The sequence below is a fragment of the Acipenser ruthenus genome, chromosome 8, assembly GCF_902713425.1.
Source record: "Acipenser ruthenus chromosome 8, fAciRut3.2 maternal haplotype, whole genome shotgun sequence".
Taxonomy (NCBI): Eukaryota; Metazoa; Chordata; class Actinopteri; order Acipenseriformes; family Acipenseridae; genus Acipenser; species Acipenser ruthenus.
In genome coordinates, this window is record NC_081196.1 from 2,683,428 (window position 1) to 2,707,954 (window position 24,527).

At 40.4% G+C, this 24,527-nt stretch overlaps 1 protein-coding gene across 1 annotated transcript in view; it reads right to left on the reverse strand.

Moving 5' to 3' along the window:
- Positions 1–23,644, reverse strand: part of LOC117405720 (uncharacterized) — a 32,170-nt gene extending 8,526 nt beyond the window's left edge. Inside the window, exons 1-26 of the mRNA XM_059028024.1 lie at positions 23,306–23,644; positions 20,973–21,079; positions 17,009–17,584; positions 15,322–15,897; positions 14,590–14,637; positions 13,571–13,633; positions 12,455–12,493; positions 12,283–12,356; positions 11,890–11,981; positions 11,485–11,527; positions 11,260–11,297; positions 10,920–11,047; positions 10,319–10,430; positions 9,793–9,869; positions 9,036–9,092; positions 8,416–8,489; positions 7,916–7,977; positions 7,596–7,632; positions 6,237–6,268; positions 5,879–6,003; positions 4,677–4,794; positions 3,973–4,130; positions 3,045–3,252; positions 1,279–1,435; positions 768–911; positions 247–369 (exon numbers count right to left, since the gene is read on the reverse strand). Coding sequence (XP_058884007.1) covers positions 247–369; positions 768–911; positions 1,279–1,435; positions 3,045–3,252; positions 3,973–4,130; positions 4,677–4,794; positions 5,879–6,003; positions 6,237–6,268; positions 7,596–7,632; positions 7,916–7,977; positions 8,416–8,489; positions 9,036–9,092; positions 9,793–9,869; positions 10,319–10,430; positions 10,920–11,047; positions 11,260–11,297; positions 11,485–11,527; positions 11,890–11,981; positions 12,283–12,356; positions 12,455–12,493; positions 13,571–13,633; positions 14,590–14,637; positions 15,322–15,897; positions 17,009–17,584; positions 20,973–21,078 — 3,267 coding nt within the window. The 5' untranslated portion in view covers position 21,079; positions 23,306–23,644. The remainder of the gene's footprint in view (positions 1–246; positions 370–767; positions 912–1,278; positions 1,436–3,044; positions 3,253–3,972; positions 4,131–4,676; positions 4,795–5,878; positions 6,004–6,236; positions 6,269–7,595; positions 7,633–7,915; positions 7,978–8,415; positions 8,490–9,035; positions 9,093–9,792; positions 9,870–10,318; positions 10,431–10,919; positions 11,048–11,259; positions 11,298–11,484; positions 11,528–11,889; positions 11,982–12,282; positions 12,357–12,454; positions 12,494–13,570; positions 13,634–14,589; positions 14,638–15,321; positions 15,898–17,008; positions 17,585–20,972; positions 21,080–23,305) is intronic.
- Between the last annotated feature and the right edge of the window lie 883 nt (positions 23,645–24,527).

Below are 24,527 nucleotides of genomic sequence, written 5' to 3' on the forward strand. Positions count from 1 at the left end.
AGCAGCTCCCACGTTTGCTTCAATTTCTCATCTGCTTGTGGATCAGGGTTTCATGTCTTATGGTTGGTATGGGTAGCTGCATGCCCACCTTTGCTCGCCTTGCTTCAACATAATCTTCAGGTCTTTTTTGCATTCAGTTCATCATTTGAAAACTGTTTCATTCTCAAATTAGAATTAGGTGCGATCTGCACAAAGAAACCCCTGCTGACGTGTGAACATGCATTCCAGTGAGTTGTTAATACACACCTGAACAGGCCTGGTGTTCTTCAAGGTGATGATGACACTCTGCTGCAGATTGACTATCGATAGGTTTGAAACGCTAGCTCCAATCACATAGCTGTTCAACAATCTGTTCGGATTCGACTTGTCCTTGAAAGAAACAACATTTGTTATTGAGCTTTTCTTTTTCAAGCAAACAAAATCCTTTCTGGAAAAAGAATGACAAAAAACAGAATCTTGCAGAACCGTTGCATCCTGGACTAGCACTGGACAAGAACAGAATGCAGGACCACATTCAAATAGTGTCAGCGCCCTCATCTTCAGCAATGGACACATAACTCCCGTCACGGTCAGCTACCAGACAGGAGAGCTTTCATCGACAGGCACTATCACTCAGGTAGAAAATACAAGCGAGAAAACCAGGAAATCTTCTTGAAAAGAGAAGGGAGCATTGAGAATATTGCTGGAGACAAGAAGAGAAGACCATGGATTCCGAAGCCTTGGTCATCTAGTTTATAAAGCACACAATGATCGCTGTATTGACCTACCACAAACACAGTGCTTTTCTCATAGAAGCTGAACTGGACTCTGGAAGCCAAGGCCTGGTTGTCCAGTGATAAGTTAGACATCAGGGAGGCTGGCAGAGTGATGGCTCCTACACTGGAGGAAGAGTTAGGGCTTCTTGGCGTGATCTAAACAGAATCAAACACACAGGAGTCACACTGCTGCCCCCTGCTGCTCTGGATGCAAAGTCCAGTCACAGGCTGCATAATTAATATAGTAAAGTGATCCACAAACAGGGCCGGTGTAACTACACCCTTATAAAAGTGTAGTAAAGCACAGTGAAAGCATGGTAAGGCATAGGTAAGCATAAGCCCAGAGAGGTACAGTATGGTAAAGCGTATTTAAAAAACATTTTAAATGCATGGTATAAGCATGGAAAATACATAGGAAAACTGCAAAATGTAAATTTACTGTGGTGAACTTTAATAAGGGAATGTTAATCTTCCAATTCCCAGATAGTAAATGTGACACTAACAGACAGACAGACATCTTTACCTGAAAATTGGACGTGTCTGCAATGGAAAAGGACGACTCCTCAAAGTGGCTGCCATTGACTTTCTTTACAGCCAGGCTCAGTGCGGGCGAGGTTATGTTCACTGACTCTGTATCGAAGACCAGATTCAGGCCCACCTTGTCCACTACCTGTATGACTCTGATAGGACAAGACAAGGGTGCAACAAAAAAAGTCATCATTGCACTCGAAGGTACAGAGAAGGGCAACTGGTCTGATCCCAGGACTTAAAGAGTAAATAGCGGGGTTCCACATCCCCACATGTGCTACAACTGTTTAAATAGCATACCTGTCATTGTTCTTTTCATCACTAACATCCTGACAACTTTTACACATAACCTTAAAGTCTGTTTCAATATGTTCTAGTGCATTGGGGATTGAGAGCTGGGGCCGGTTGCGTAAAACATCTTAAGTGAGTTTTTCCTTGTAGTGCTACTTAAGTATAAAACTTAAGTGAATGATTTAGGACCACTTAAGGGGAAATCACCCAGTTCTACCTGAGTACAGTAATCCATCACGTATCCGCCCGTCACATACCGCCCTCACCGTTTATCCACCACGATCAATCCCTTCAGCAACGTTAGTTTATTATTGAACAGAGATTAGTTCACACATTCTAGATCCCAGTTTTCATACACTGTTTTGTATGTACTCTGTGCGCTGCCATTGCTGGTAGTGTCACGTGAGCTGCTCAGTGTGTTGACATGTAAATAAATCCTGTTTGCCTGCGGGGGGCATATCAACTTCAACCTCCGTCTGGATCTCCTGCCTGTCACCAGCAGCGAGTTTGGGTTTCATTTCTTTTCTGCCATAGTTTTACTTTACTTTAACTCCAAAAGTTTGAAAATTAGAAGAATTTTGTTGCCATGGCGACTTGGCATGATCTAAACCAAATCAAATCTTCTTGAAAAGAGAAGGGAGAGTGGTTTTAAGGTGTTTTGTGCAACACCCTTAAGTTTTTCCCTTAGCTAAGTGAACAAATATACTTAATTGTCATGCTTAAGTGAAATACTTAAGATGTTTCATACAACCGACCCGTGTCCTCTAAATCACTGCAGGAAGAGCGATACATTAAAAAAAAAACACTACAAGTGCTCTGGATTTCCTGTTCCGTACCACATCATTGATCATTATTGCTGTGTTACCTGTTTGACAATGCTGGCAATAATCCTTACACTGTCAGTGCAGTAGAGCAGCCATTTTGAAATGAGCTATGAAACAGACTTTAAAGTTTTAGTGTAAAAACTTGTCAGGATGTGAACAATGAAAAGAACAATGACATGTACGTTATTTATCGGAACCCCGCTACTTACTCTTTAATGAGCCACAAAGACAGGTTCAAATTATGAAATCTCTTCAGCCTAGAAAAAAGAAGGGAAAGAGGGGACCCGACTGAAGTCTTTAAAATCATTATTGGTCTAGATAAAGTTAACCCAAGACACTACTTCAAATTTAGCACAGAGAGAAGGGGGCATAAATGGAAGCAATTTTTTTACACAGAGTTATAAATGCACAGAATAGCCTACCAGGTGATGTAGTAGGACCGACAACACTGGGAACATTTCAAAAAAGACATCTAGACACTGTGCTTTTAAATTAGACCCCCCACCCCCAGTAGGGAAGACTGGTGTGCTAAAGGGGCGAGCCTTGATGTTCTTATGTCCTTAAACACTGCCCACATGCTTGCTGTTACCATTGCAGGTATAATGCAATGCAGCGAGCAATGTTAACACATGGGAAAGATCATTACTTTTTGGAGGACGAGGCCACAGTTTCTGCAGGGGCGTTGAGCACGTTGCTGACGACGTTGACCACTATCCCGGCTAGCTTTGTGTCCACAGGCCCATTCAAAAGGGCATCCAGCTTGTTCATCAGGTTTTCAATATCCGCTGAGCTGAGGTTTGCCATGTTTTCTGTGATGTTTAACAGAGCAGATGCCTCCCCTACCGTGTTATTGACTTCCATTGTGGAATCGACAGTTAACAAAAAAGACAAAAACAAAATTATGAACAAAGACATTGAGTTGTGTCGCTTACAAAATCATTCCCTAACTCATCCCTGTCTGTCGCTTTCTTTCGCTATTTTTCATTTTAAAAACATTTAAAAATCTGTTACCGTTTCAATTCTAAAGTCTTTAGGATCTTATTGGCTGCAAAGCATGTCACTGGAAGCAGCTGATTGCTTAACAATATGAATCAAGGAATTGAAGGGGAGGGGACAGCTCCCTCTCCAGGTGAAGGCGTGGCTTCAGGGTAAGCTTTCTCTAACCTAGTGTCGTGACAGATATTCACTATTTCATGTGTTTCTTTCAAAACTGTGCAATAGTGAATGTTTAACTCCCTCCAAAGGGCTAACTGCAATCAGACCTTCTGCAATCTGCTCCTTCTTTTTTGTTATTAATTAACGCTATACTGAATATCTATCGGGAGCTGATCTACCCATTGGAGCTATACCTGGAGCTGTAGTGGGAGGGTCAGGGGCAGAGTTAGGAGATGTACCTGGAGCTGTAGTGGGAGGGTCAGGGGTAGAGTTAGGAGCTATACCTGGAGCTGTAGTGGGAGGGTCAGGGGCAGAGTTAGGAGATGTACCTGGAGCTGTAGTGGGAGGGTCAGGGGCAGAGTTAGGAGATGTACCTGGAGCTGTAGTGGGAGGGTCAGGGATAGAGTTAGGAGATATACCTGGAGCTGTAGTGGGTGGGTTAGGGGTAGAGCTAGGGTTAAGCACAGTTGTTCCAGAAGATACAGTCGTTCCAGAAGGTTCCACTGTAGTTCCATTTCCATCTCCACAGTTTACATCAGATTCCTTCAGAGGTACCCAGATTGTAGTGTTGTTATTGCTAAAGGGAATTCAGAAAGAAAATAAGTACAATAGCGAGATCTGAGTTTAGATTTTATTCACAGTATCAGACTGTTACGATTCACAAGCTGCATGTTTCCGCAGAGCCATTCTTAGGCCTCAGAGCTTGTTCAGCAGCAGATATGTTATGCTTTGCTGGTGAGATACTGATTTTAAATAAAGGAAAGCAAGTTAGCCCAGGTGACAAGTAAACTCATGGTAACACTTTACATGATGTGCCTCTGATTCCTGTGTGCTTACATATCAGTAAATACAGGTGTACTTACACATTATTATTGTTATTATGCATAGTAACAATATACTTAATGTGTACATCTCTTTGCATAATATAACCCTAATTAACCCTAACTCTAAAACTTACCCTGAACCCCCTAACCCTTTTCTGATACAATTGTGTTCTTACATATACCGTGCAAAAAGATTTATAACATGTAATGATGTGCAAGTGCACATGTATTTACTATGTAACTCCTATGTAACTGCACAGTAATTAGAGACACTTGATGTGAAGTGTTACTGAACTCACCATGTAAGGTTGAGCTTGTTGTTTGCAGCGCACACCGCAGTGGAAGTGACAGGATCAGGGACCCAGATGAACTGGGAAGCCTGCAGTGGATCAGCTCCGGAAGGAACACCGTACCACGCTTCCACAAAAACAAACAGAGAGTCAAGAACCAGCAGCAACAGCAGCAACATAACAAAAGAAAACATGATTTGAAAAGGCTGCAGTCAAGTTATATGCACTAGTGATCGGGAGGGGTGTTGAGGAGGGGTGATCGGGAGGGGTGTTGAGGAGGGGTGTTGAGGAGTGATCAGGAGGGGTGTTAAGGAGGGGTGTTGAGGTGTGATCGGGAGGGGTGTTGAGGAGGGGTGTTGAGGGGTGATCGGGAGGGGTGTTGAGGGGTGATCGGGAGGGGTGATCAGGAGGGGTGTTGAGGAGGGGTGTTGAGTGGTGATCAGGAGGGGTGTTGAGGAGGGGTGTTGAGGGGTGATCGGGAGGGGTGTTGAGAAGGGGTGTTGAGGGGTGATCGGGAGGGGTGATCGGGAGGGGTGATCGGGAGGGGTGTTGAGGAGGGGTGTTGAGGGGTGATCGGGAGGGGTGATCGGGAGGGGTGATCGGGAGGGGTGTTGAGGAGGGGTGTTGAGGAGTGATCAGGAGGGGTGTTGAGGGTGATCGGGAGGGGTGATCGGGGGGAGTGTTGAGGAGGGGTGTTGAGGGGTGATCGGGAGGGGTGTTAAGGAGGGGTGTTGAGGTGTGATCGGGAGGGGTGTTGAGGGGTGATCGGGAGGGGTGTTGAGGGGTGATCGGGAGGGGTGATCAGGAGGGGTGTTGAGGAGGGGTGTTGAGGGGTGATCGGGAGGGGTGTTGAGGGGTGATCGGGAGGGGTGTTGAGTGGTGATCGGGAGGGGTGTTGAGGGGTGTTGAGGAGTGTTGAGTGGTGATCAGGAGGGGTGTTGAGGAGGGGTGTTGAGGGGTGATCGGGAGGGGTGTTGAGGAGGGGTGTTGAGGGGTGATCGGGAGGGGTGTTGAGGGGTGTTGAGGAGTGTTGTGGGATGTTGAGGGGGACCATGCTTATTTTTTAATGGGCTCATGTACAGTATTTATTTCTAAAAACAGATTTTTACATTTGTTACTCTTTACCATACAAGATACAACATGCTTAAGATCCGCTCACGTCTATCTGCATTGCATTACACAGGGAAGGTCTGCACACAAAAAGCACTTACCCACTCGTAGCACTTTATCAATATAATTTAACTGAGGATTGATATCATCAATCTGATTCAGTATGGGAATAAAACATCCCTCCCACACTCGCGATATTTTCAGGATCACAGTACAGTTGTTCACACTTAAAAGAAAAAGAATATATTTGATATAAATATTTAATACAAACTGTAACCTGGGAGCATTGCCAAAGACTGATCTTACTATCGGCATAATTTAATCATTTCACGTCTCCCCATCAGCACCATGTACAGTTAGTTAATCCTAGTTAGTCCTGACAGCTGTACTGTGTGCATTCAAGTTACAACACCCTGCTCTAGGGATGCAAAGCTGCAGACAACTCAAGAGCTGGCTCACCTGTCTTTTTCTGCACAGTAGACACCAACACCCTGCTCAAAGAAAAGAAAGAGCGTTAAGCCCTCCTCATGCACATATACAGCCGCTTACTATACAGTATCATAATTCAAGGCAACAGATTCAGCACAAGCATTGAGGAAACTTACAGGAATATATTGATTTCAATGGGAACAGTCACACCAGCTGGGGGCATGCAATCAGAACATTTAAAAAGGGATTGTTTTGATGTTTTTTTGTTATTTATGCTCGCTTGAAGCATCTGCAGATCCCAAATTAAAGTATAAAGAAACAAACAAAGAACCAAACTATGGTAACACTTTACATTACATGTCTCTAATTGCTGTGTATTTACACAGTAGTTACTTAGTAAATACACATGTACTTACACATGATTGCAATGTTATCATGTATAGTTACAATGTACTTAACATGTAAAAACAAGTTCATGATATAACCCTAACTCTAACCCTAACCCACTAACCCTAACCCTAACCTTAACCCTAGCCCTAACCCTAACCCTAACCCTAACCCCCTAACTCTAACCCTAACCCTAACTCTAACCCTAACTAACTCTAACTCTAACCCTAACCCTAACCCTAACCCCCTAACCCTAACCCTAACTCTGTTCTGATACAATTGTGCACTTACATATAGCATGCAAAATGATTTCCACATTACCCTTATTGAAAAACATATATTTACATATGTTGAGAAATATAATGTAATATATTGATTAATGTATTTCAATATAGTGAAGGTTACAAAATATATTCTACAATATATACCAATATATCATTGGTTATATTGCACACTATATAAAACATTATGTTATTGTACTTGTTTTTGAATATGTTTGGTAAGTGGTTGCTAGTCATACGAGTGCATAAAACAACAAATAGGCATTTAAGAGAAGTAAAAACCTCATGACTAAAATGACAATATATTGTATGCCAATATATGTTGACATATATATTTTTTCCCGTAAGGGTAAGTACATTGTAACTATGCATAATAACATTGTAATTATGTGTAAGTGCACATGCATTTATACACAGTAATACACAGTACTTAGGAACACTTAATGTAAAGTGTTACCCAAAATATGCTGGTGCTAAACCATGGCTAACCCTCCTTTAAATGGCTTCTTATGATAATGCAGCTTTAAAAATATATTTTATTATTATCATCAGTATCATTATTAGTAGCAGTAGTAGTTGCTGATGACATCTCATAGCATTGCTGATAACATCTATTTTAGTATAGTTTGCTATTCCAGTTTAAACTCTCATAATTCAATTCATCTATAAGAAATGTGCACATCCCCACACAGTAAGGCAGAAGCAATTTGAACTCATTTACCTCAATTTTAAAAATCTTCGGAATCCTAGTACAGGTCCTAAAAAACAACGCAGTGCCCATGCTGTTATTTGTGCACATCTTAAAATTAAACTGCAGACATATGCTGGTGTGTTAAATGTATTAGTGAAGGGAAAGAAAGAAAAAGAAAGAAAGTTTTATAAAAAATAAAACACCTACATAAAGTTCTGAATAAAAACTACTACTTTAGACTAAATAAAAAATGAAAAGATTTAGAAAATAAAAAGTTGAAAGAACTGTGTTTGTTTAAAACAATGAAGGCTTGTTACAGAAACGTCATTCTAATGTGCTCCTGTACGTACCCTTTGGTGGAGTTGTCCAGTCCCATCTCAATGCACTCGGAGTTATTCAACACCTGATAAAACTGAGAAAGGGCAGGTCAGACAGGAAGGACAGCATGGAGCACGTTTTTACAATCCGGGAGAAGGATTTTTGTAGTCACCCCTTAGTTTTCAAGCACTAATAGAGGCTGCACAAGCATCCAGATCTGAAAAGAGGACATGTCTGCACACTGCATACAGCATTTAACTGTGCATTATACATTAGTACAAACAAACAAGAGAGTGCTATCCAGCCCATCAGTGCTTGTAGCTGGTGGGTTTCAAATAATAACATTGCAATTCCAGTACTTCACAGTGACTTGTTACATAGAGATTATTATGAAGTAAACATGAACATTCCATATACTAACCCACATCCACTTATTGTACTGTATTGCATGTGGAGGATTATCCCCTACATAAAGCACTATACTTTCACTGGAGTTTTTTCCAGAAGGATGCACCATTAAATGCAAACTTACCCAGTTCTTAACATCTGATTCCTTTACATTGCGAGTTTCAGGCAATATTTGTATTCTTATCATATAGTATGCACCTGAAAAATACAAACAGACAATGGGCTACTTTAGCAAAGCTATTTACTCCAAGGTGTCATCAGCACGTTTGTTCTGTAAGGACCAAAGGTAACCCTTTACATGAAGTGTCTCTAACTTACTGTGTATTACAGAGTACTTACTAAATACACAGTAATCAGAGACACAATGTAAAGTGTTACCGGAACAAACACCAGTTACTGAAACACATTAAAAAAAAAACAGCTAAACACTACTTCTAAAGCCTTCAATGAAATGCCTGATTGGTTTATTTCTGGGCTGTTAATTTTATTGTTTGCATTTTCCCTTTCTAAATAAATTGTGTCAATGACGATTTTAAATGCAAAGAAAATATGATAATGTTTCCGACACTGTTTCCGACACTTATTTAACCCACTTTCTATATGATTATAGCTAAAATCTTAACATGTATACCTGGCAAGGAGCAAACCATTTTGATTGGATTAGGTTTACTTCATCCACACTTTTTAAAATGATATTTCATGGCACAATCACATCTCATAAGACAGATAAAGCCATGCACTCACTTTTTTCACGGCAGAATTCAGAAAAATCACATTGTTTCTTTGTTTCTGTTGTGTTCCCTGAAACACAAAATGCAGTGTATTAAACATGAGCTTCGATCAAAGAGTGCATTATCTTTCAATGCTAGTGTTTTAAAGCAGATGAAAGGCTAGACCGCAGTGTAAGAAACCGTCCCTGTGCATGTAAACCTGGCCTAGCACAGCAAAGGGGTATTCAAGAGTCCAGAGCCCCCTGTAGTGTGTACAAGACACTCATCACTTTACCTTTGCTGTAGCCTGTCTAGTCCATATCGCATAGTTTCTTTCAAAGTTTCTTTTAAATGTTGAGAATGTATTGCCCACTTCATTTGTGACCAATGATGTGCAATTAAAAATTTTAAAAGAGTCGGCAATAAGTTTAAAAGTCTAACACGGGACACAGCAAAGGTAACATGATGTGTTCCTTGTAGACTTTCAAAACCTTTTTGTACCTGAACATCTACTGTAGGAAGTGACACACAGTACATATTCCCTGCCACTGCTTCAAATACAAAATAACAGGCTTCAATATCAAGCACTTTCCTAGGCATAAAGAAACACCAGTTGTCTGGCTATTACAATCTGGTCCCTATCTTTTAGAGAACAGATATTGTTATTTAAAGCAAGTACATGTGAACTTTGTGGATCTAAGATCCATTTCAGCAGGACAGACTTTCTTCTGAAAAATGAAATTGCAACACAACTGTTCTTTCACAAGCTGGGCTGCCTGTTTTCTGTGTACCTGGAATGTTCTTCTGATCGAAGTAGTATTGCACGCTGGTCTCATTTAGAGGAATCCAGATCGTTTCTCCATTTTTACTAAAAGAAAAAGAAAACAGTCAATGAAACAATGGCTTTTATCAAGCTAGGCTACAATTCTGATGTCGCTGTTTTGAAGATTTTACAGACATCTGAAACTAAAATGGACTTGCTCTAAAACTATTCCATGACATCTTTCACATGTGGATTACAGTTGATAACTTGAATCCCTATGCAGTAAATAAGAAGGCTGGACCAGAATGTATAAGCTAGTCCCCCTGTCCCCCCCCCCTCCCTTATAATGCTATCGTTAGGAGCCATAGTTTACGAGAATGTGCAACTTGTCTTTATAATGAGAACGAAAGTGCTCGTGGAATGGCAGTATTGGGCAAATGGGAGCCATGAGCATGCGGTCTTACAGCAGCTTCTGTGGTATAAAGGCAAGCCTTATAAAGGAGGAGCACTGCAGCTTAACTTGCTACGTAATATCAAGTGCAACATGAACTCACCATGCCATGCTGAGGCTGCTGTTTGCAGCACACACACTGGAGAGATTATGTGCCATGGGAAACCAGGAGAATGTTGTGGTGTGCTCATCATTCTGGGGACAGTAGCACCTGGCTATAATATAGAAAAGAAAACACACAGTAGTCATTATGTGAATGCCTGTAGGACTTTTAAGACGATATAATAAAAGAATAACAAAAAAGTGCATGGGTTTTGATATTGGGTTTTTCCCAGTACTACACTGGCCAAGAAAAGTGAGTGGCCTCCTTCCAAAGCCCATACTGCACAGCTCCCAGTGCACGGGGTGGAAGCGGATGTGTCCTGTTGTGCCCATTACCCACTATCCTGCCCCTTGTGAAGTCTCAGAGATCCTTCTGCTTCCCCGTGATTGTTGCTGAATAGTTGCACACAACGTTTATACAGCTTATATAGTGTTCTGCTGACGTGTCACATGACCACATGCATTTGCATACATGTTTTCTCATTTTACTTACATTCTCTGTTATTTCTTTGGCAAGTCACTATGACATTACAACATATAACGTTCCAGTAACATGTTAAACTGGTGACATTTCAAAACAATGCCTTCTCAGTGACACTCACCTGCTTGAAAGAGTTTCCCAGTTGATGTTAACTGGAGTGTATGATTCTCAGGATTTGTGAGCAGGTACCAGATGAGACATGCGTTAGTCCCCTTCTTCAGCTGCAGGGCTATCGAGCAGTTGGTCATACTAGCATGACATATAAATAACATGTAAATAACATGTATAAATACCGTGGTACACATATACAGTACATCAGATGCATAGCAGCGTAATTCCTCTCCAGTGAACCCTTTCATTACAGTTCTTCATTTGACCATTTAGGTATGATTTGATTCCAGCTTAATTAAAAATAATGACCACTTGTAAAGAGTACTTCTAAAGATAACATGTGGACTCACCTAATGTTTTCTTTCGTCTCACAGGTCACGGCAATAGCCTATACAGAGTAGAAATGTATTGCATTTGTAACAGGATCCAGAATAGCTTTGAAAATCTATCTACACACGGATTGCTCTTCTTACTGTTGTTGTGGAGTCAATGAAACATGTCGTTGAATACACTGCAGGTAAAGCTGTACTATGTACTGCAGTACTGCTCTAATAATGACTTCAATGACTACTCACCTTCAGAATGTACTCTAAAGATGCAGAGCAGTTAGCAGGGTCGCTGCAAAGCAACAGGACATCAGGGTTATTTTTGCTGGCATGGTTTAGAGATATAGAACCAAAAGTCACGTGAATCTTATGAAAACTACACAAGCTTAAGCAAGTGCAACGCTAATCCATGCTTGGTACTTGTGGGTTTATATGCTGAGGGGCTGAAAGCTGCAGTAAAAACGTGTGTGAGATTTAAAATGAGAAGCCATGTTTGCTATAATATGTGTTTCTTTCAAAACTGCACAATCGGTAAGATTTGGGTAATTTTTTTGCAAGCTAACACCTCTTTAAAGATCATATAAAATACCATATACTCTTATTAATTTAACAACAATGAAGACTGGGACACCTGTCCAGCAATCTCAATCTTACCCCAATGCTGACTTGCTGTCCTTTACAGTGTCATTGCTGGACACAGTTGTGAGGCATGTTGAATTAGATGAGATGTTGAATTTGTCAGTGAGCTGTCACAAAAGAAGAACAGGATAGGTTCTCAGTCCTGGTGTGAATGTGACAAGTTCACTAATAAGTATTTATATTACTGAATACTAGGGGTGTAATGATTCAAACAGCTCTGCCATCACAACAGCCCTTTGGTAACCCGTCTTGTGTGCTGAGCTCAGTTAGTTCAGAGAATAGAGATCTAACTGCACATCAGACTGCCTGTGTATCTTTTACATATATCACTGTGGTTGACTTCTTAATGCTATAAACCTCTGAGTACACATTCAATGAATAGTAGGTTAAACCGTCCATCAGACTTACCCAAACTTTAACATCTGATTCCGTTTTGTTGCTGGCATTAGATGTGACTTCTGCTCTTACCATGTAGAAGTCATCTGGAAAACACACCCAGGGGCATTAGCACCAGTTTGAGACTGTGATCAGAAAATGCCACAATAATAATAATACTAATAATAATAATAACAATACTGACCTGATTCAACGCAAAATTTAGAAAAATCACATGTACCATCTGTACCAAAAACAAATGAATATCTCACGGTTAGGGGCTAAGCTTAGGGATTACATTAGTATTAAAAAAAAAACAAAAAACATTTGTGTATTTTGTTCATTAACTTTAGATATTGTCTAATTCATAAAAAAGAACTTTATTTTAATTTTGATTTCGTTTTTGCTCCTACATGTCAATTGCAGTGCAAATGTGCATGTAAATAATTTGATATCAACTTGCATGAAACATAACTGGTTGTAGTACTACTTCCTGTGAAAAAGAGAGCACCGTTTGAATAATATATTAGCACTGCACATAAAATCAAATGCTGGAATTAAGATCTCTAATCTACTGAACTACTTCTGCACTGCTAAGATTTTTGAGCATACTCTTGCCTGAGGTATAGGAGGGGAAAGTAACATAAGTAACAATGGAAGCATTGACTACAGAAAGAAAAACAGGTTGGGTTAGTATGAGATTTAGAGAAGACATCCATGTTCTGCTACACAGTCTGGTAATGTCTCAGGGTGTTGACATAAATAAACAAAAACTAATCTTCCAAAGTGTCATCAAATTCACACCCATTTTTGTATTTGCTCTTATCAGGACTGAAGTCATTGTATTTTGTATCTTGCTCTTAATTGTACTGTAATTCTTCTATAATAATAATAATAATAATAATAATAATAATAATAATAATAATAATAATAATAAATCAATCCATCATTATTTCTTATATAGGGCCTTTCACGATAAATCGCCTCAAAAGCACTTTACAGGTAAAAACAACAAAATAACAATTTCTAACTACTGTACAATCCAGATTGATAATCAGAGAAAAAAAAATCCATACAATTGTCTTTTGAAACTTCTAAAGTAAAAAAAAGATTTCTCGTTATTTGTCTGACGGCCCATGTATCTAGTCGACCACAATTTCAATGAACAGATTTGTAAATGCAATGGACGGTGGAATACACAGAAATGACAACAGCATATTCTATATTCCAAATCTCTGAGGGCGTCGACCATCTACTCTGAACCTGATTGGTTGAGCTGATCCATGAATTGCATTCAAAGACTTCAGAAACCACTTATTACCTGTTGCATTCGGACGGCTGGCTGTTGTTGACACAGTTGCAGTCGTCGTGGATTCAGAGAACTCTGCAAAGGAAGCACAGAGCAAGTGCTTTAGAATATGTACTAACATAACCAGAATGGGACGGGCAGAGGAACAATAGAGTTCAGCTGTGTGCCAAATATGAAGGCTGTATCTCAAATCATCACCGCGCCTTTACTAAAACAGAACGGAGAGGCTTACTGACTACTGTACAATGGCCATCTTTTTTTACTGTACTTCACAAGGACTGTGGAAGACACAGAACAGATAGAGACCCACATTTCACACGTCAAGCCAGCTTGTTCTCTGGTCATGCCTACCCGTTGAATCTTGAGGACTGACTGCAGTTGACAGAGTTGAAGATCCAGTTCTATCACTGTGCCCAGAAGCACAGGGCTGAAAACCTTCATTTTGCAATGTTAATACATTGTGTAGTTGGCATGACGAGCAAAGTCAGGCAGGCAGTTCTCATGTTATAGTGACATATGTGATGTATGTATTTGTGTACATAGAGCAGTACACATCAGCAGTGCCAGGGATACTGTATATGCACATTCACAAATAGAAAATACAGTATGCATTCATTATACATTTATTTGATTTAAATATTCCAGGTTAATGGTGACAAGTCACAGCCACACTGTCCTTCGGAGCGATGTGGTATTAAACAGTGACACTAGCTTCATTGCATACATACTTTTACATTAACATTGCTATCAGCTACCTTCCATCTCTACCAGTTCATCCTACCATATATTAGACCAGGCTAATAAGAATATAAACTACAAAAGGGTTAAACCCGTCTTGCTGGCTGACCTCCTGCCAGACTGTTAAACAGTATACATTAAACTACAGTATCATAATAGTACAGAGCTTTGCCAGTGCAATAATAGCAATCCTCTGGCCCACAAGCAATACTGACGCAGTGCACACTGTTGGCACGAACAAAAAGCGTATTAGTATTTCAACCACAAGTCAGGTTCTGCCTGTTTATGCTTACCTGTGACATTCAGAGGACCGGATGTACCTGCAGCATTTGCTGGAGCAGCTGTTGGGGCAAACATTGTTGCATTAGTTAAAGCATTTGTTGAACTATTTGTTGGGGCAGCTGTTGAAGCATTTGTTAATTTAGCCAATTAATTATTCTTTGGAAAATAGACCCAGGGCCTCAATTAAATCAGTGGGTTTCACCACCATAGCTTTACTTTACAATGGCTACAGCGCTGCTTTATTTTTGATTGAATCCAGGCCCAGCTGTGTATGAAAGGCCACAGAAATCCAGTCAGGGGAGGTGGACTGGAGGAACAGTTTGGACTGTAAGATTTCATTTTAAAAAGTACGTTTTCAACCATGCTTTAAAACTACCGACATTTTTGAAAGAAAAATACAAAACGACAGATATTAATAAAGACATGTAATGCATGATATACATTAGATGCAGCTATTGACCCGTTTACGTCTCTGCCACGGGGTCTTCAATGGGAAACACTGACAGCAAAGTTATTCCTAACATAAGAGCCATTGCTTTGAATTGTGACTTAGAGACAATGATTTGTTTTGCGTTTTTTTTATTATGAAATGAGCGCTTGGATATATTTGCCAGATAAAGACTTGATAAAGACTATCTAGACTATCTGCTTGAGTCAATAAAGACAATCTAGCTCTACGTTTAATTAAAACCCAGAGCAGCTGAGGAGGCGGTGGCTCCCACAGAGCTTGCTGTTGTACTTACTGCACTGCAGAGAGGGGTCAGGGATGAGAGTGCTTCGATTGAAGCTCCACTGTCTGTCATCCCAGCCAATGACATTGCCGTTCTCGCAGGGGCTGGCAGGGTGACCGCTTGATGTATCCCACAGCCTGAATAAGTACATTTCCCCCAGGCCCGCGGCTGTGCTGTTTCCTGAACAGCCCAGTAACAGCGTTCCATTCTCGGGGATAGTATCACCAGTGATGTTTTTCTGAAACTGGCTTCCGTTTACTCTGAGCAATAGCCTGTTGTCTCTTCCGTTCCATTCCAAGCAGAGGGTGTTCCACGTCATTACAGGTAAGCTCTGGGACACGTTGAAAGATTGACCCAGCAGCCAGACAATGATCAATCCATCGCTCCCAACAATCCCCAGGTCATAATTGGTCGCTTTCAAAGTCTTGTAAGTAAAGGCTTCCCAAGGGCCGGGCGCAGTCAGTCTGATGTCCAGACACACTGTGAGATTGGAGAGCACAGGGACCTGGGTGCCTTTACTCAACCCCCAGGGCGCACTGCATCCACCGGGAAAAACGACTTTGGAGCCTCCCAGGAACCCAGTTTCACCTACAAGTTAAAGCAGAGACACATTGCTTTAATAAAGACATACAACATATGTTCACCTGTGACATTCAGAGGACTGGATGCACTTGCAGCATTTGTGGAAGCATTTGTTTGGGCATCTTTTGCATTTGTTGAAGCATTTGTTAGGCAGCTGTTGGGGCAAACCTTGTTGCATTAGTTAAAGCATTTGTGGAGTAGCAGTGTGGAGTAGTGGTTAGGGCTCTGGACTCTTGACCAGAGGGTTGTGGGTTCAATCCCCAGTGGGGGACACTGCTGTTGTACCCTTGAGCAAGGTACTTTACCTAGATTGCTCCAGTAAAAACCCAACTGTATAAATGGGTAATTGTATGTAAAAATAATGTGATATCTGTATAATGTGAAATAATGTATAATGTGATATCTTGTAACAATTGTAAGTCGCCCTGGATAAGGGCGTCTGCTAAGAAATAAATAATAATAATAATAATTTGTTGAACTATTTGTTGGGGCAGCTGTTGAAGCATTTGTTAATTTAGCCAATTAATTATTCTTTGGAAAATAGACCCAGGGCCTGAATTAAATCAGTGGGTTTCACCACCATAGCTTTACTTTACAATGGCTACGGCGCTGCTTTATTTTTGATTGAATCCAGGCCCAGCTGTGTATGAAAGGCCACAGAAATCCAGTCAGGGGAGGTGGACTGGAGGAACAGTTTGGACTGTAAGATTTCAGTTTAAAAAAGTAAGTTTTCAATCATGCTTTAAAACTACCGACATTTTTGAAAGAAAAATACAAAACGACAGATATTAATAAAGACATGTAATGCATGATATACATTAGAAGTGGCTATTGACCCGTTTACCTCTCTGCCAGGGGGTCTTCAATGGGAAACACTGACAGCAAAGTTATTCCTAACATAAGAGCCATTGCTTTGAATTGTGACTTAGAGACAATGATTTGTTTTGTGTTTTTTATTATGAAATGAGCGCTTGGATATATTTGCCAGATAAAGACTTGATAAAGACTATCTAGACTATCTGCTTGAGTCAATAAAGACAATCTAGCTCTACGTTTAATTAAAACCCAGAGCAGCTGAGGAGCCGGTGGCTCCCACAGAGCTTGCTGTTGTACTTACTGCACTGCAGAGAGGGGTCAGGGATGAGAGTGCTTCGATTAAAGCTCCACTGTCTGTCATCCCAGCCAATGACATTGCCGTTCTCGCAGGGGCTGGCAGGGTGACCACTTGATGTATCCCACAGCCTGAATAAGTACATTTCCCCCAGGCCCGCGGCTGTGCTGTTTCCTGAACAGCCCAGTAACAGCGTTCCATTCTCGGGGATAGTATCACCAGTGATGTTTTTCTGAAACTGGCTTCCGTTTACTCTGAGCAATAGCCTGTTGTCTCTTCCGTTCCATTCTAAGCAGAGGGTGTTCCACGTCATTACAGGTAAGCTCTGGGACACGTTGAAAGATTGACCCAGCAGCCAGACAGTGATCAATCCATCGCTCCCAACAATCCCCAGGTCATAATTGGTTGCTTTCAAAGTCTTGTAAGTAAAGGCTTCCCAAGGGCCGGGCGCAGTCAGTCTGATGTCCAGACACACTGTGAGATTGGAGAGCACAGGGACCTGGGTGCCTTTACTCAACCCCAAGGGCGCACTGCATCCACCGGGAAAAACGACTCTGGAGCCTCCCAGGAACCCAGTTTCACCTACAAGTTAAAGCAGAGACACATTGCTTTAATAAAGACAAAAGATATTTAAGTAATAACCTACGCCTGCATGATAAGCCATCCTTCATTCACCGCCGGTACATTATTACTGTTAGTACCCCTTTAGTTTGTAACTTACCATTTCTGTGTTTTGATATCCTTTTACCTGAGGATAGCAACGGTTTTATCCCTTGGTTGTCTCGAGATGCTTCAATCACTTTTGAACGTACAGGAGACAACCGATCAGGGGAACAGATTTTAGCCAGCTATGTTTGAATTAACAATACTATACACTCGTTTTTTTGGGTTTTTTTTTTAATGTTATTGACTCCTCACTCCACAACACCGAAAGATCACCTTTATAAAATACCCAGTTATCTAGTAAATCATGTCTTCTGTTGAGTAGTGGAACTAAGCCTCTGCCATTGGGAGCAGGCTCAGTGTGAAGTTGGTGTGAAAATGTGAGAAGTTTGCCCTGAAGGTTACTGCTCTTCCTCTGTCATTACTGATTCCTGACACCTGCTTGAATTTACATCACTACCTGCTCCTGCTATTTAACAGTATAAAAAAATCAATAAGTAGTCCTTATATTTTGATTTGTTTTGTCGCGGCGAGGACGTTTCACTGGGAACACCAACGAAGAAGACGTTTTTGACATTCTTAAATGTGACAAAAAGCTGATGGCACACGAACAAACATTGGGTTTATCATGTTTGAAAAATCTTTCAAAATTCTAACGAGCTTTCGAATATTCTTTCATTCTGAATAGGCCGGAAAAGAAAAGTATAATTTGTACCATATTACAGTATATCAAATCTCTTTGGAGGAAATCATAACACCTGTTAAAGAAGGGAGAGAAACACTCTTGTGTTCAGTGGAATGCGTGTTGTTTATTTCAGACATCATTTCTGAATTGGTCACTGTTGCGTGATTTTTTTTTTTTTTTTGTATAAATTCTGTAATGCTGAGCTAACCGAACACGGGGAGTTGTAACTTTGCAGCGCCTGGTACGCTTTGCTGCACTGTGGTTTGCTTTTCCAAGGATGCTACGCTCTGGCGTGCGGGTTTACTAGCAGATATGCTTTATGTAACCCTGCTTAAAGGACAGCTCACACAAAAGGCAGGGTTACTTGATGTCATTTTCTTTTCTTATTGTCATTATTCCGTAGCGGTGAGCTCACAGCATCAATTCATAGCCTTAGATGAAATCTCACAAAAGGCCAATGCCACTTCAAATCATTACTAATAATATATCACCGCTGATTTACTCATTATGAGGTCACAATGCATCAAAGGAAAGACACATATTTGCAGTACATTTTACTTTTGATTATTATGAAAATGTGATCTGTCTTAAATACACATATTTTGCCTCTGGACGGAAACAAACACCTTCTTACACTCTCTGAACTCTACCCTAGCTTATTACTGAACAATAGCTTCATCACAACTGCACAGTGCCATGAAAGAGAAACAGGTTTTTCTGCCTTTTCAAATGCCTGTCGATAACAATGTTGCATGGTGAGTATTAGTTGCCAACAACAGTGCTGTCAAAATATTGAGGTTCATCCATTTTTAGAATACTGTATGGGAATATGCCTTTGGGGATATAGCAGTCTTTTTCAATGCCTGTGTTTATTGGTGTTTTTGTCATTCTAATGTACAGTGAACCCTCAGTACAAAGGCCACCCCTCAATTAAGGCCCTATTTTTGCGCTCCCGATTCCATTGAATTCAATTTTAATAGAGCTTCAATATTAGGGCCATCCTACCATTGATGTCTCACTTTGGTGGTCTTAATAGGTTTTACATTACTGCATCAAAGCCACTAGAGGTCACTAGAGGACACCTTGGGACTAGAAAATGACCACTCTCAACACCATAATCTAATATTACTTTATATAGGTATCTCAGATTGCTTTAGTAAGCAAATCAAAGACGAAACAAAGCACTGTCATCTGAATTATCAGCCGCAGACAGGTGCCGTGCCTGCGGCAGGCTGTGCTTTACTCATCATGGACCTGTGTAAACTCAGTGAACACACTTCACTTGTTGGACTAGACCAGAGCCAGGTCCTGGCATGAAGCTTTAAATGGTAACCGTGGCAAAAGGCATAATCTAGTGTCACCCACAGGGGTTAGGGTTAGGGCTAGCACCTTAACCACTGTACAAAAGGCTTGAGTGCCTCTTGTCATTATTGGTAACAGCAGAGTGCCTGTTGTGAGAAGTGCTGTGTGACACGCTGCCGTTATGGAATGTCAGTGAAATGAGTTCCGATAACTGCTAGTCCAAACAAGCACTAGTGCTAGAGCAAAAACATGCAGCCCACTTGAAATGAATGGGTGCAGTGCAGTGGTGAGGCTGAGCCCTTCTCTGCTATTCACTCTGACCTTTCTCTTTTTAGTTGTCTGTGGGTTCTACCACATTCCATCGAAATCAAGTCAAAGTATTTACCGGTAAACAATACACCAGTTTAACATCAATGCATAACAATGACAACATGGCATGACATTGACGTATTTCTTTATCAGGTTAGTCACAACAACACGGGATATATTCTCAAAGTGATTTACTCCAAAACGTCATTAGCACCGTTTTTTACTCTTAAAGGAAAAAAAACCCACTCATTTTAATTTCAAAATGATTAAGAAACAAAGCGAGAATTACAACAAAATGACAAGCCCCTATATTAAACACGTGAGCTACTTCATTTCAAGCTTCTTAACTTTATTGGGTGATTTTTTTCTTTTCTGAAAAAATTGTGCTAATGATGATCTGGAGTAAAGAGCTTTGTGACTGCCCTATTGTTTTTAGTCATTAAGTTAGCCTCCACTTCTGGGGTATAGACTAGATAAGATGAGACTACCACATAGTGAAAAAGGTAGATAGTGTGATTATTGTAATGGGGTCTAAACAGTAAATACAGCCACTGTTTAAATATTAAATTAGTATCCAACCTGCCACTTTATTTTCCATTAAATATGAACATACCCTAAAGGGACTCGAATTGAGATATTTGATGCTGGTTTTCAGATCTCTTCCTTTTAAGATTTAAAACGCAGTTAGATCTACTGATAAATTCAACAGACCCCGATACGTCCATTTAAACTTAGAGGGAATAACAGACTGGCTGCTTTTGTGACATGATTCACAAAAAGTCTCACTAAAGAAACTTGTTTTAAAGAAGGTTTCTTTACCCAGATGAAACATATTGGGCTGGGATAAATAAATCAATTTGTAGGTTTTACTAACTCTTCCCAACAAGGGCAGACATTGCTTGATTCATATTGAGGTGTTGGTTTTGCAATCCAAGTTCCAGAGCACACATTTGGGTGCTGTGATCAGGATAAATCTATCACCGCATATCAGGAAAGGCATTTCGTTCTTACCTGTTGGAGCATTGCAGAGGAGGAGAAACAGCAGGACACAGTGGAGAGGAGTGATGTGTTTCCCGACACGTACTCCCCTGAGATCCTGCACCCTACAAGTAAGCATTCTGGAACACAAGGGATAAAGAGCTGAGCAGTGTATTGCAAACCGGACCACACAGACAATCTTCCACACCCACCTTCCACACCAGCCTCTCTGTACTCACACTGCTCTGGAGAGATGAACTAACCCCAGACTTCTCTATGTATGAAATACAGGAATCACTTTGGTTGGCATCGTAAAGACTTTGAATCGTGGTAGCTGGCTTACTTCATAAAAACAAACTTAAATAAAATAAAATAGGTAGCACTTTACTTAACCCTTTTCTGATACAATTGTGTACTGACATATATCGACACATTAAGTACATTGTAACAGCAGTGTGGAGTAGTGGTTAGGGCTCTGGACTCTTGACTGGAGGGTCGTGGGTTCAATCCCAGGTGGGGGACACTGCTGCTGTACCCTTGAGCAAGGTACTTTATCTAGCTTGCTCCAGTAAAAACCCAACTGTATAAATGGGTACCTGTATGTAAAAAAATAATGTGTAAAAAATAATGTAGTTGTATATAAAAATAATGTGATATCTTGTAACAATTGTAAGTCACCCTGGATAAGGGCATCTGCTAATAAATAAATAATAAAAATAACTATGCATAATAACATTGTAACTGTGCATAATAACATTGTAACTATGTGTAAGTGTGCATGTATTTGCTAAGTAAATACACAGTAATTACAGACACAATATAAAGTGTTACCATACAATTCTTAAATACAGTTTTTGAATAGGTTCCACTAAATCGACAACATGACTAGAGATGTAATTGATACACTAACCCTGACCTGATATGCATCACGATACAAAAGATATAGACCTATATTACAATATGATATGTAAAGATAGTATCTCAATTCAGCAATACACCATGTATCATTACACCCCTAATCATGACCGGACATCATATTATTTTAAAGCCAGTTTCAGTGTGCCGGTATTATAATATACCGTTGATTGGATCATTTTGATTGGTAGACAGGGGAACGACTAATTCTAGCTGGGGCATTGTTTTATTTTAACTATCCTGAAAAGGATTCTAAAGACATAATGGTAGATCCCAGAAGAAGTATTCATAATGTAAGAGTTAATAAGTTGAACACACGTGGAGCTCGTCCGTTGCTGTTATACTGGTCTGGTGAGTGCAGAGTCAGTAATGTGAGTTCAGAGTCGGTAATGTGTCTTGGGACGGGGTGGTGCTGAGGAGAATGACCTCTAGACAGAGTTTAAGGAGAAGGTTGGAATCGTGTGCTCATGGGCTGTAAGCAAACCAGAGACGCATACTGCTCTGGACAAAGGGTTTGCATCCCCCTATAGTCCAATTAAACCACATGAATAATGTTAACATATTGAATTACATACCGCGGTGTAGTTTTCCATATACTTCAGCTCAATTCTAAAATTCTAGCTGATGCAAAACTGTTGTCCATAGCTGTAGACGTCTGGAGAAGTGATTCAGTGGCATGAAAAACAGGCAGAAAAAAAAATATCCCAGGAAGTTCCCTATTTCTACAGCATGCTTTTAGTTCTGTTTTTTTAAAGATATGTATAATTTACTATTCCAAAAGTACTGTTGTTTACTTCTCTGCTTTGTTCCCTTGTGTTCCCCAGAAAGACAGATTTAGAATTGTTTTAAACTGAACTGAAAGCAGGAGGGCAATGTCACATCACACTTACAAAATCAGATTACAGTAATGCGTTACTCCCCCTCGTTGCCAGTTACCATGTAGATAACACACAACCTTTTAGGTATATATTGTACGGACTCTTACTGAGTGTGATTTAAGTGACTCCCATTGTGTACATCACTTCTGTACATCAATGGAATTATAGTCAAATTCTTCCTATTAAGATTGGTATACAGGTGCTAGTTGTACTGTTTGAGTCATAAACACCAACACACTACACAATTCAGTATCAAGGAATCTTTTTTTTTCGTAAGGGCAACTGTTTATCAAAAAAAAACATACTTTCATTTTACAAGTTATCATATGGCTACTGATTTCAAAAGGCAACTCGTGCATGAATAGCTTTTGAAATACAGTAGTTGTGTATTTAACTTAAGCTCCATTTTAAACGTAACTCGTTAAGCCACAAAACCTGTGACGCTCCTTCGTGCCTCGCCTTCCAAGAAACCTCACCTCGTTGTACGGCACACCTTGCACGGAGCGAGCGGACAGTAATTCTGATGAATATTCCAGCTCGTGTACAGTGCAGTGCAGCCCGCGGAGAACTCACCTCGTTGTAATTCCAAGCAGCAGGATCGATGCAGGCACAGTATTCAAAACATTCACAAATCAAAGAATATAAGGATACTCCTCCAGGTTGCGGCTGCTACTAAAAACTAAATCGCCCCATTTACACTAAAATCCCGAACCGCGTCTTTTTAATTTTGATTGATTGGAGCTCCGTATAGTAGTAGTCAACTTTCTCTTAAAATCAAACAGGACCAACAAAAGTATTGGTTAGGACACACACGCCGAATTAGGATATCCCTCAAACACCTCCCTGCGACAGAATGGAAAGCCAAAAGTTGAGAGGAGCAGGTAAGGTAGGCTACACCTACTGCATTGGCTGTGCAGATTTGAACAGTTTGAATGACAGTTAAGCTACACACAGCTTCTCTCATAATAATGCAACAAATGCCACGCCTCCAATGACAACCCCATATCAAGGAATCAGCTGGCTTTAGAAAAAAAAAATTCTTTGTGAACAAAAACAAAGCATTGCCGGGGGCATAATATGTTCTTGATCGAATGGTTTGTAAACGGGAGCAACCGAAACTTTAGAGGGTGCATACAAACTGAAGAGACAACAAGGTCTGCTGGTGTTCTGCAGTGTTCCCCATTCGTGATAGCGGAGTCTGCATTCTCTACAGCCCTCTGTAATCGCAAACAAACACCCACTTTTTGAAGAGCAAAACCACAGAATCAGAATCGTGTTTGGATTAGCAGTTACCACGCCTTGGTTTTAACAAAGGGGCCGTTACACGTATTATCATTTATTAGCAGGGTAAAGCACGACATCTTAAATCGTAAATGAGCTGCCACTAAAACGAGCCATGCTTTGAGATCATTCAATAGAGTGAGTTCAAAAATAACACTCGCTAGAACCAGGGTCTGTTCAACTGATCAGAATAGCGACGGTTTAAATACTACCCGCTTTGAAATGATCACATTATAAACCTTTTTAATGGGGTTTACCCATAACTTTACAGTCTAAATGGGTCTTCCCAGATAAAGGTTTTGCATAGTAAAAGCAAAGTGTAGTAAAGCATAGTAAAAGCATGGTTAAGCACAGGTAGAAAGGATAGAGAGGTATGGTATTCAAATTTTAAAACACGGCAAACCATGGTAGACTGTGATAAATGCATAGTACAATGATTTTTAATACCCAATCTAAAGACCCATGGGTCACTGTTTAGTGAACAGGCTCTATAGTAGAGATATGGTTAGTTACA